Source organism: Etheostoma cragini, chromosome 19, assembly GCF_013103735.1.
Source record: "Etheostoma cragini isolate CJK2018 chromosome 19, CSU_Ecrag_1.0, whole genome shotgun sequence".
NCBI classification, from domain to species: Eukaryota; Metazoa; Chordata; class Actinopteri; order Perciformes; family Percidae; genus Etheostoma; species Etheostoma cragini.
In genome coordinates, this window is record NC_048425.1 from 15,666,293 (window position 1) to 15,677,300 (window position 11,008).

At 39.0% G+C, this 11,008-nt stretch overlaps 2 protein-coding genes and 1 long non-coding RNA gene across 7 annotated transcripts in view; 1 reads left to right on the forward strand and 2 right to left on the reverse strand.

The window, feature by feature from the left end:
• Positions 1-1,237: 1,237 nt before the first annotated feature.
• Positions 1,238-7,071, reverse strand: si:dkey-219e21.2 (nuclear factor 7, brain). 3 transcript variants are annotated; one of them, XM_034901108.1, is made up of 10 exons: positions 6,985-7,071; positions 5,963-6,012; positions 5,489-5,634; positions 5,232-5,330; positions 3,873-4,007; positions 3,614-3,730; positions 3,303-3,431; positions 2,454-2,532; positions 2,107-2,133; positions 1,238-1,995 (listed from the first exon to the last, which is right to left on the reverse strand). In XM_034901108.1, the coding sequence occupies exons 2-10, from the start codon at positions 5,994-5,996 to the stop codon at positions 1,460-1,462; spliced, it is 1,302 nt and encodes a 433-aa protein (XP_034756999.1). In that variant the 5' UTR covers positions 5,997-6,012; positions 6,985-7,071; the 3' UTR covers positions 1,238-1,459. The 3 variants fall into 3 exon arrangements, with proteins under 3 accessions (XP_034756999.1, XP_034756997.1, XP_034756996.1); XM_034901106.1 differs by lacking the exon at positions 6,985-7,071 and having other exon boundaries at positions 3,873-4,004; positions 5,963-6,051; XM_034901105.1 differs by lacking the exon at positions 6,985-7,071 and having other exon boundaries at positions 5,963-6,051.
• Positions 7,072-7,746: 675 nt separating this feature from the next.
• Positions 7,747-11,008, forward strand: part of LOC117962069 — a 20,853-nt gene continuing 17,591 nt past the window's right edge. The window contains exon 1 of the long non-coding RNA XR_004660564.1: positions 7,747-7,819. This is a non-coding gene — a long non-coding RNA (uncharacterized LOC117962069). The remainder of the gene's footprint in view (positions 7,820-11,008) is intronic.
• Positions 8,444-11,008, reverse strand: part of capgb (capping protein (actin filament), gelsolin-like b) — a 12,736-nt gene continuing 10,171 nt past the window's right edge. For all 3 annotated transcript variants that reach the window (XM_034901110.1, XM_034901111.1, XM_034901109.1), the window contains exons 6-9: positions 10,090-10,176; positions 9,871-10,003; positions 8,930-9,021; positions 8,444-8,757 (exon numbers count right to left, since the gene is read on the reverse strand). In XM_034901110.1, coding sequence (XP_034757001.1) covers positions 8,692-8,757; positions 8,930-9,021; positions 9,871-10,003; positions 10,090-10,176 — 378 coding nt within the window. In that variant the 3' untranslated portion in view covers positions 8,444-8,691. The remainder of the gene's footprint in view (positions 8,758-8,929; positions 9,022-9,870; positions 10,004-10,089; positions 10,177-11,008) is intronic.

The window sequence follows — 11,008 nt, forward strand, 5'->3', positions numbered from 1 at the left end:
AGAATTTTCACGGATAGATTTGTCCTATGAATATGATATATAGATAACTAGTATTGTGAACAAGTTTTACAGCTGGATATGTACTGAATATAATATACAGGTGGATATTACTATAACAGAGTTTACAGGTGAAAATTTCAATGGAGATGCCAGGGACAAAAATATGGCAACAAAAGTCCTGGTAATGGCACTTCTTTTGTTTTCAATGTTATTAGGTGAATACAAATAAAAGATAATACAGTTAACATACTGTTTTAAAAAAAAGGTTTATATCATACAGATAGTATACAGTTTTCAGTGTATTTCTATGTTGTGAGCCATCAGTCAGTGAGTCAAACATACTTATTGTAGCTTTATAAATCAACCATTTTTAAATTTCTCAAATGTATTTACATATTTTTTTTCCTAAATCCTCCCAACCGTTCTTAAAGCTGAACCAAATATGTTGACAAAATTGAAAACAGAGAACATTTTGACATGCCAGAGTGGGAAACATAATTTTTGACCTAGTTGTGTATTTTTTTGAAGATTAAAACACAAACCTCATACTGTTTAGTTCAATTTGCTTTTATTAACAATATGTTACAAGCATATACTGTACATATATACAGTACACCATATGAGTATTTTATACACATGTTGTGAGTTTTGCTGAGTGACGGTGGAGTAGGAGGCTGATCACAGGGACTGTGCAGACCTGAGAGGGGGTGGACGTCTCTTTGAGGCTCCTGACATACATCTATACACATTTCATAAACAGTAGATTTATACCAAAGATTTGATATTGTTACAAAATTTGGCTCACGTCAGCTACACTTAGTCATGCAAAGTTATTTTTTTTCTTGAAGGATAAAACAGCTTTGCAGGAGACCTTTGTCCAAAGAACATTTATTATTAAAGAACTTTACATTTACACGTACATGTAGTTGATATGTGGGTGGAATCTTAAATATCTTTAGGAAGCAATGTAATGTGATGAAAAAATGCCAAGATAAGCATGAAAGACAATATGGTTATTTGAAATGTTGATTGTGTGCAAATGCGAAAGTGCATAATAAAGTGCATTCATGTATGTAGATATGCAGAATGTGTTCAGACTTTCAAGTCTACACATACATATAAATGTTGTAGAACATTTTCAAAATTGTTTTTTTTAAATAAATACTTAATAACTTAAAGTTGAGTTTTTAATGTGTTTGTTTCTCACGGTCTGATGAAAAATCTCCACTTCTTTTTTAGAGTGATGGGATCTGTGATCTGATCATCATTAACAATATCATCAGCACTTTGATAAAGTCAGAGCTTGTGCTTTCCAATGAATTTAAATCTAACTGATGACACCACTTTTCATAGAAATCTTCTTCTTCGTCTTCGTGCAGATTTTGTTTTAGTATTTTTTTGGTCAAAGCAATTTTTGCTCAAGTCAAAGTGCATTCTTCAAAGCGTCCAAAAGGAGTTTTTAAGGCTCACCACCCTCAGTGTTTGTATTCTGTATGGTGATGCGTGTGCGCCCATCTAGTGGGGCGAACAGAGGATAGAGCGTCCCGGTGAAGTTCTCAGTGAAGGTGTAGATGTGGGACTTTGTTTCTGTGTTGTAGAAGGAGAGCTGGCCCTCTTCGTAGTCTAGGTAAATACCCATACGTCGAGGAATGAGGCTGATGGGTAGTGAAGTCTCTGGCTTGGTGCAGGCATAGAACTGGCTCGTGCTGCGCCACAGGGCCCAGTAGCCCAATTTTGGGGTCATGGGGAACCGACCGTGACGCTTGGAGTCGGCGGTGGTCAGTCCCACGCGCCAGTAGCCTTTGTTAGCTATGTCCACCTCCCAGTAGTGGCGGCCGCTGCTGAAGCCCTTACAGCCCAGCACACAGGGCCAGCTGTCAAAGCGCTGGGAGCTGGACGGCAGGTCGGACGCTGAGATGCCCTCCTGCACCATACGCTGGCTCTCGGACAGCAGCAGCCAGGGGTGGTTGGTCGTGGGGTCGAGAAGCACATCAGCTGTGCAGACAAAGTAAGGCACAAATAAGCTTGGTGTCCTGTGAATGTAAGATTTGCTTTTTCTCTGCTCTATGTGAGATAACACGAAGAGAAAGTGGAAGTTGATCTTACTTGCTGCGCTACAAATCCAACTCCAGACTGAAAATAGAGACATTTATTATATTAAAGTCATAGTACGAAACAACGGAAATGTTTATTGTACATGGTCTAAACCAGTGATTACCAGGGCGTTGGACTAGGAGTCACAAGATGAATCTAAAGCGTGAGATGAAATTTTACTTCCTAACATTATCTTTATTTTTTTGACAATGTTGCCGCTACAACTTATCCTGAGAAGAAGCAATCCCTCTTTAAATGAACTGAACAGACACAACTGGGTGAGGGGCTGTAAGGAGAATCCGTGGGAACCACTGGTCTAAATAACAAGCTGATTTTAAAATTATTTCAAAAATGTACACCTGAGTTGGGGATGTATCTTGGAATTCCTGCTTTCCAGGTCCTTTGCTTTGCCAGTAACCATAACTGTGGAATCATTTTCTGAAAAGGAAAAAAAGAAATATAAAATTGAATTTGTTTCATAGGAACAGCATTTTTATAAAGGTCAGTGAATCCCTAATCTGGCCTTTCTTATGGCCATGCATCATAAGCAGTTAATGCTGTGTAAACCTTCCAGGGAAAAATGTTTCCTGTTAGCACTTGGTTACATTTAGTTGGCTGCTATGAGAGAAATAATACAAAATAATGCACCTTTTTTGGAAGTGTGTTAACACTAAATTAAAGCCTTAACCCTGCATAAATAGAGCAAATGGCAGTTTATTCGTCACGTGACACATTAATGTCTAAACTCCAGCTGCACAAAGTTAAACCGGGCACCAACTGCAAAATATTTCATTAAACAAAAAAAGCACGTTGCTACACACACCACACCATCATCTGCGTATGTGATGATTTTTATCTCCAATCTTGACTATCAGTTATCAAGGACATTTATTGTTGCAGTTTATCCGGGCAGAGTCAGATCAGGGTCAAACTGTGTTCATTTATTGATGCTCTGCACGCATTCAAAGAGCAGGGTTCACTCAAACGCGTGTTGCGTAAAGTCGTTAACTTATTTGCACTGGATGGCATTGATCAGTTCTGTGTTTTACGGCTTTAATGATGGTTTATTTGTGTCCTATCAGATTTAAAATGTGTAGCTTTGAATTCAATTCACTTGCCTTAGTTTCAATTTCATTTTTGCCCTCTGAGGAACCTGACTTTTCAATTTTCATTCACTTTCTTTTGTTTGGCAAATTATAGTTTCTCACCATGCTGTCTTCTTTGAGCAGAGACCAGGTGATGAACTCCAGCAGAGGCAGCAGGTTGACCAGCCGTTTCTTCTTCAGGCTCAGCAGACGCAACACTTTGCCCAGCTCGTCACTTTGCACACCACAACTCTGCAAACACAAACGCTCATTAAAAAATGTGACACCACACTCTGACAAAGTGCTCAATAGCATGAGAGTAAACTAAACAATTTGGCTGTATTTGTGCTGTGAGTTTCATGCCCAACAGACAACACTTGGTAGGTGTTCATTTCTGTTGACAGTATGCTAAAACCTTTCCACGGGCTCCTCACCTCAGTCGCCTTCTGGAGCTCCTGTGCCCACACCACGATCCTCTGTTGGGCCTCCTCATCGGCATCCTCTTCTTCAGTTTCTTCCCTCTCTGATGCACAGGGCGTCTCCTTCAGGCGCTAAGGACAACGTATCAGTAAGATAAGAATGATATTATTGCTACTTCTTATTTCAGAATTTGTTTTCCTTTCACAACCCTATCTGTTGCAACGTTTGTGTGTGTGTGTGTGTGTGTGTGTGTATGTGTGTGTGTTTACTGACCTCGTCAACATGGTGGAGTTCGTCAGCCCACTCCAGGATCAGTTTCCTGCTCTCCTCGAGACTGCACTCAGTACACCCGTCTGGACTCTGGACCTCTTCATTACTGCTGAGCTCCTCTGGATTCCCACTGCTCTGCTAAAAGACAACGTCACACTGTCAGACAATGTCATACACTCTTAAAAACATAATGCTGTTCTACTGTAGCAATTAAATGACAAAAGAAAAAAATGACAGCTAAATGACACCTAAATGTCCAGGCCAGAGCTCAGGACATTTAGGCACTGATTTATTTTGTTTACGCCAGCTGAGATTTCAGAAGTCCTTCTGGTTAAAAAGCTGAAGTTCATTTACAGGTGGAATCAGTGTTAAAAACGCTACGTGTGACGTTTTCCGTGTACAGGTGTCTAAAGAGCCAGGTTAAAGTCATAAAACCCCTTGTAAAAAAAGATACAGTACATAACTTCTTACATTACATGTTGATTCCTACTCTACACATTCCAGCGCTGCAGGGCAGAGGGACATGTAACCAGGCTGTTAATGGCTCAATAAACATGTATCCTATCATCATCCGCCCACCCAAATAACCTATTCATAACTCTGCATGACTAAGCAAGGTAATCATTTCCCATAGCAACGTTTTTCCAGTCTGTGCTATGATAAATACTGGGTCTCCCGACGTCATCATCCACTAAAGCAGGTGTTGTAACTGGAACTACGTGTATTGGATTAGAAACTTTGCACTTTATCTCTTTATTTCCACTCTTCATTCTAAACCCCAACCGGCCCGTCAGACACCGCCTACCAAGAGCCTGGGTCTGTCCGAGGTTTCTGCCTAAAAGGGAGTTTTCCTCGCCCCTGTCGCACTGTTGCTTGCTCTGGAGGAGACTACTAGAACTGTTGGGCCCTGGTAAATTCTGGAGTGTGGTCTAGACCTACTCTATCTGTAAAGTGTCTCGAGATAACTCTTGTTATGAATTGATACTATAAATAAAATTTAAAAACAATTGCCATCTCCAGCTAAGAACTTTTAAAAGACTGAAATTATCAACCGTAGCCTGACGCCTTTTTCCCATTCTTCTGTCATTATCGAAACGGTCTGTTCATTTAGTAATTTTTTTTTCCTGAGTTGACAAACAAGCCAGGGCTACTAAAGGAAACTAAGGGTTAAACATGTGGTGAGAAAAAATCATTATATCCTTAAGTCTACAATTGACGTGCAAGACGTTCACGCTTTTCTTTACATTTATCCTTTGTTCTCTAAATTTACTTTATTGTAAGACTGCTGTTAATGAGTAATAACATTAATATGAGTCTGCTCAGCCCCTGACCCACATTTCATTTTCTTCTGTCATGTCCTACCTTGCAGACTTGGTCCACTTGTTTCTTCCAGTGATGGATGAACTGCACACACTCCTGCAGGCTACGTAGATCCATCAGGCTGTTCTTACGAGGATGTTGCTACAGGTAACAACAGGTCACGTGTAAATGTTTATTCCTACTGTAGGTTGTTTCCATGACAGACAAAACCCAAATGGGACAATACACACAGGTTTGAAAAAAGAAAAGAACAATATGTAAAGATCAATTTTTACAAAATCCCGGATGTTTTAATGTACCTGGGAGTTTTTGGGGAGGTTGCTGGCGGGTCGGCTGGGGGCCGAGCTGTGAGTCTGGACGTCCTCCTCGGGCAGGGTCCAGCGTACGGCCCCGATGGAGCTGCTCTGGGTGCTGCGGCTCTCACCCACCTTCAGAATGCCCACTCCTGCCGGGGGAAAAGAAGTTTTACTCTTCCAACAATGAAAGTAAATCTTAATATTGATACTTCTGATAAATGTGATTGTTAACCTTTCAGAGTGTCTGGGGGTGTCGCGATTAACATTTACAGTCACGCCCAAATGCTTTAAACCATGAATAACATCTGACTGGGTATCTCACTGAATGTACATGTTACATGATGATGGACATGATGTTCCATTATCTACCAACACCAGGCAAAGCTAAGCTAAGTTACCAAACATGCATGTAGTACAACAGTGGCATTGGCAGTGATTGAATAACCATAAATATAAACAAATAAATAATAATAATACTTTTAGAGGTTTTCAGGATACTCTTCATCTCCATGTTGGTGTCCTCACTCCTGTGGTGCAGAGAATACATTAAAATGTTTTAGACCAGGGATGGAAGAAGTAAAAGTAATATAAAAATACTGTACTCCATAACAATAAAAAAGTCTGTCTTTAAAAGTATATTAGTTAAATGTAGTTTATGTATCAAAAGTAAAATGGCCCTTATAGGTTTTATACTTTTGATAATTATAATATTACACTGCAAATTATTTGGTTCCTACCAAGAGAACAAAAACTTAGATTTAGAAGTGTTAGATAATGTACCTTGTTTTAAGAGTGAATTTCTTATTTTCAACTTTACACTTTAATCTTAAATCAAGCAATGCTTGTCAAGTGAAATGATCTTGCTGCATGGACAGATATTTGACTTGTTTGGAGTACCTTTCTCTCAGATTTATTTTAGAGTCCCCCTTTTTGCAGCGGTTTTTCTTGCTGATGCATGCATGTGTATTTGGAGCTAATTTTAACTATTTTATAGACTGTTGGGTTAGCCTGTAGCAATAGAACATATATTTAAAAAAAGATTTACATTCTCTTTGTTAGGAAAATAAATTAAATATGTCTGTTTAAATATGAAACTACAGGATGTTAAATATAATATTGATACAAGTGAATAAAGTCTACAGAAAGCTAATGCAATGATAAACAATAAAACAATTTATCATTTCCTCATATTAATATCATTTTCGTACATGATTATTATGATGCCTGAGAACCAATTTAGAATGTGAGACAAATTTGCTTTAGTTTAGAAGGAATTCCATCAGGCTTGTGATCACATCTAAAATATAACTGAGTCTATACTATACTATACACTACCCAATATTCACCACAGACATGAACGTGTACCTACAAAGCAAAAACAATTCTAATTTTGTATGAAACTATAATTCTGAGGAAAATCAGTCCTATCACACAGACCTGTGCCGTAGACTGATACAATCTGTTGTGTAGAACCTCGGCTGTTGTTGGTTGTGTCGTACCTTTGGTCTGAGGAAGCGCTGGTGCAGCTCTGCTGGTTGGTGCAGCTGGAGAACACTGGACAGCCGCTGCTCTCTAATCAACCTATTTGTTCTTCTCTGACTCCCTGAGCTTTGGACTTTTTTATGGCCTGTGAGGAGGCAAGGGTAATTTGCAACATAGCTCTGTGACACGAAATCCTGAGTGCTTCCCGGCAGCTTTCCACGTTTACAGTGAGGGCAAGAAGGCATTATTTTTTTTACACTCGATTCACATACGTGATTGGATTTTGCAGTGGTGTTAATGTAACTAGGACTTTTATTAACAAAGTTGTTACTGTTAAATTTTTTTTTATACAGTGGGAGTTGATGTGTTATTAGCAAAAATAGATTATCCTATAATAGACAACAATTCCAGTGTATAATGATTCTTGAAACACCTAATACTATGTTAAAAAATATAAAAAGAGAAACTTATTTGACGGCAAACGCACAAGGATATTTGGTTTAAACAAAATGTATAAACCATATTTGCAATATTCTATTGCAAGTACTGCATTTATGTAAAATGTAATGCCAGTGACAACTTCATATCTTTGCATAGACACACATACTATTCATGATTAATGTTTGTTATTTTCTGTATTCAGTCATATCTCCTCCAGGCATAAACTGCCATGAAAAAATAGGTTGAGAGTAAAACTGGGAAACTACGAGAAAACCATATGTAACCATAACCATATATGGGCCAGATGGGGGGGGGCTTCCCCATTCTTTTTCTGCCACGGGTATGTGGAATCCTGGAGCTTTCTTAGTGGGTATACTGCATATACCTGCGTCTCACGAAGACTACACAACTGTCTTGTTTACATCAATGTAAAAGTTGCTTTTCAGGCCGTTTTAAAGCACACCTTTTCACACCTTTTCAAGAGGTTTCAAAATAGACGTTCAATAAAGGTCAAATAAAATAAAATAGAAACCCTCTGCACACACAGAGCAGTGTATTTAAAATATGCTTCGAACAACATGCCTGCACTGCATTTAAATCCTAAAAATGATTTCAAAAAACACCTCACGTTAAAAAATATTCCCCACAGTTATCCATTAACTTCCTGGTTAGCTACTGAAGGAACATCAGAATAAAACATTGCAACATGGTCCTACCAGACATCATGACCTGCAGTGATCAGCCTAAGAGTTAGTAGGGTTGAGTGAATGTATGGGGTTAAATTTCACCAGCAATTACAGTTGACTGTGAGGTCATCATACTAGCTTATTGTGTGCAGGTTACATTTAACGGTCATGGCATAGGTTAAACAATAAAATGCAAAAAAATGCTGTCACGAGTGGAGTACCACATTTTACAGGAAACTGGTAGACAGGGGAAAAACATCAAACCACACAACGAGTAGCAAGCAGTTTGACTTTTATTTTTTCAAATTGGTGACACTAAAACTGTAAAAAAAAAAAATCCAAATTCTTATACTCTAAAATCTTAATAACCTCAACAGAAGAAACTTGTTTGCATTTATAAAAGTGGCATCACATCTCTTATTTTACCAATCTCAAAACAAGCTTCAGCGTGCTGTGTCAGCATGGTACCTTACAAATATGTACATACGTGTAAATGCATATAAAAAACAATTATTTTGTATCAGATGCTGTCTGTTTTCAGATATACAGCTTATTTTTCTTGCGTGCGGGATTTGTCAGATGTACCCATGACATGTTTCAGTTCCAGTTCTCAAAGAACTGCTTGAAGAGTATGGTCTCCTTACCCTGTGGCAGTATCTCCACCTGCAGCACAACACACAGACACTTTAAGTACTGTATACATAACGATGTTACAGTAAATGTACTGAGGTGACTACATCATCAATCACACCGAGCTGCTGTGTAAAGGCTGAAGGAGCCAGAGCTGGTAACATGCAAATAAAAATAAAATAACATGTACAGGAAGTGTGAGTACCTGTGTTTTCATCCTGGGGTACTTCATTTGTTCGATAAAGGTATCTGCCATCTGGAGGGCCACCTGCTTCTCCTCAGCATTTGCTCCGTTACCTGACAATCAATGACTCACATAAGTACTGGCGTTTAGGAGATATAGCACATTGCTAATTTCATCTAATAGAGACTGACACTTGAATTTGTTTCGAGATCCTCAGTAACAGCTTCTCCTTCTGCTGCCCACAGGAGAAGAAACAACTACAGCAGGCTCAAGTAAAAATAATATTGTATATGTAGTATGTACACACATACGTACACAAAAATGTGATTAAGTGATTTAAATAAGTGAACAACAGTGACATATTAGTTCAGTATAATCCGCAGTACTGCCAGGGCTTTTACCAGGATATTCATATTATAAGGACATGACTACACACAACAACAAACCAACAATCTTACATATTAAATATAAATATTTTATAATTTATTAACTATGTCAACTGTTCAATAAGTTATTACCCTATATGGAGGTGTAGATGTGCTTATCCAAACCATTATGGCAGGCTTAATTTAGTTTAGTTGCTTACACTGTTTTATCTGGATTCCCTTGTGAGAGTTGAGTGTTTTTTCTCGAGCTGCATTATTTTTGCTTTGGAATTAAAGTCTACCAGGTAATAAACTCTAAAAATATGTATTCTTTGAACACATTATTGTAATAATTATTTTTAAAGTAATAACAACAACACTGTCTGCACATCCACATGATACAAGGCTTCCCTAATTGCGTGATTATTTTAAGTTGTTTCTGACACTGAAATTGTTAACTATTATTTTTCACAATGCTCATTAAAAATGTATCCAGTTAGATACTGAACATCACTGGCATGTAGCAACAATCACTTTCCTCAGTCTGCATTTCAACCAGCACTAGTTTGCTGGTTCAGGGTCAAAGTATTTCCCCACCTTTCCAGACAAAGATCTTTCCGTTGGCGCCGTTATCGAGAATGAAGCAGTCGTCACGAACCAGCAGATCCTTGGCAAAGGGGCTCTTCTCCGACACTTTGGTCGTCTTCATGGAACCTGTCGCATTAGACACCTGAGGAGGAAATGTACATTGTTTTATGCATTGCATCAAAGGCAGATGTAAATTGTAGTTTGATGTGTCTGTGCAGATAAATTTACATGGTAGAGGGAGGCAGAGTTGGAAGCGTCTGCTTTGCTGTCCTCTTCTGGTGTGCTCTCTGCCAGCTGAGGCATCTGTCCCAGGACCTGCTCAGCAACAAGACAGGAAGCTCAGATGCAGTTATGAAACTACAGGCAGCAGAGAGTTAGCATAGCTTAGCATAAAAACTGAAAAGAAAGGGAAACTGTCTACCAGTCCCTCTAAATCTCTCTTATTAACACATTAAAGCATAAAACCATGAGGCTGGTGCATTTCCTAAAATGTCAAACTGTTCCTTTAAAAGGTATATGGCCTGAACATATCACTTTATGAGTTTTTTTAACATCAATATGCATTCCCCTCAGCCTGCCTACGGCCCCCCCAGCGGCTGGAAATGGTGATAGGTGTAAACCGAGCCCTGGGTATCCTGCTCTGCCTTTGAGAAAATGAAAGCTCAGATGGTTCAATCTGGAATCTTGCCCCTGAGGACGTCATAGGGGGCAAGGTTACCTCCACTTTCTCTGCTCCGCCCAGATAATTTGGCCCACCCATGAGAGAGAGAAATCATGGCATTCAATCGAGTAAAGTGGCAGTTGGTCAAGGCCACCCCCCCTCCTAAAAAAGGTACAGACTCAGAAATCCTAAGGAAAGCTCATTGTGGGACTGGCTCTAGTGGCTGTAATTCTGCACCAAGGCTGAATTTTGTCAGTATCATGGGACCACTAAGGTCTATATAAAAGAGACTTCACACACAGTATTAGGGGGCTACTAAGGTCTATGTAAAAGAGACTTCAGATACAGAATTAGGGGACCAATAAGGTCTATATAAAAGAGACTTCAGATACAGAATTAGGGGACCAATAAGGTCTATATAAAAGAGACTTCAGATACAGTATTAGGGGGCCACTAAGGTCTATATAAAAGAGACTTCAGATACAG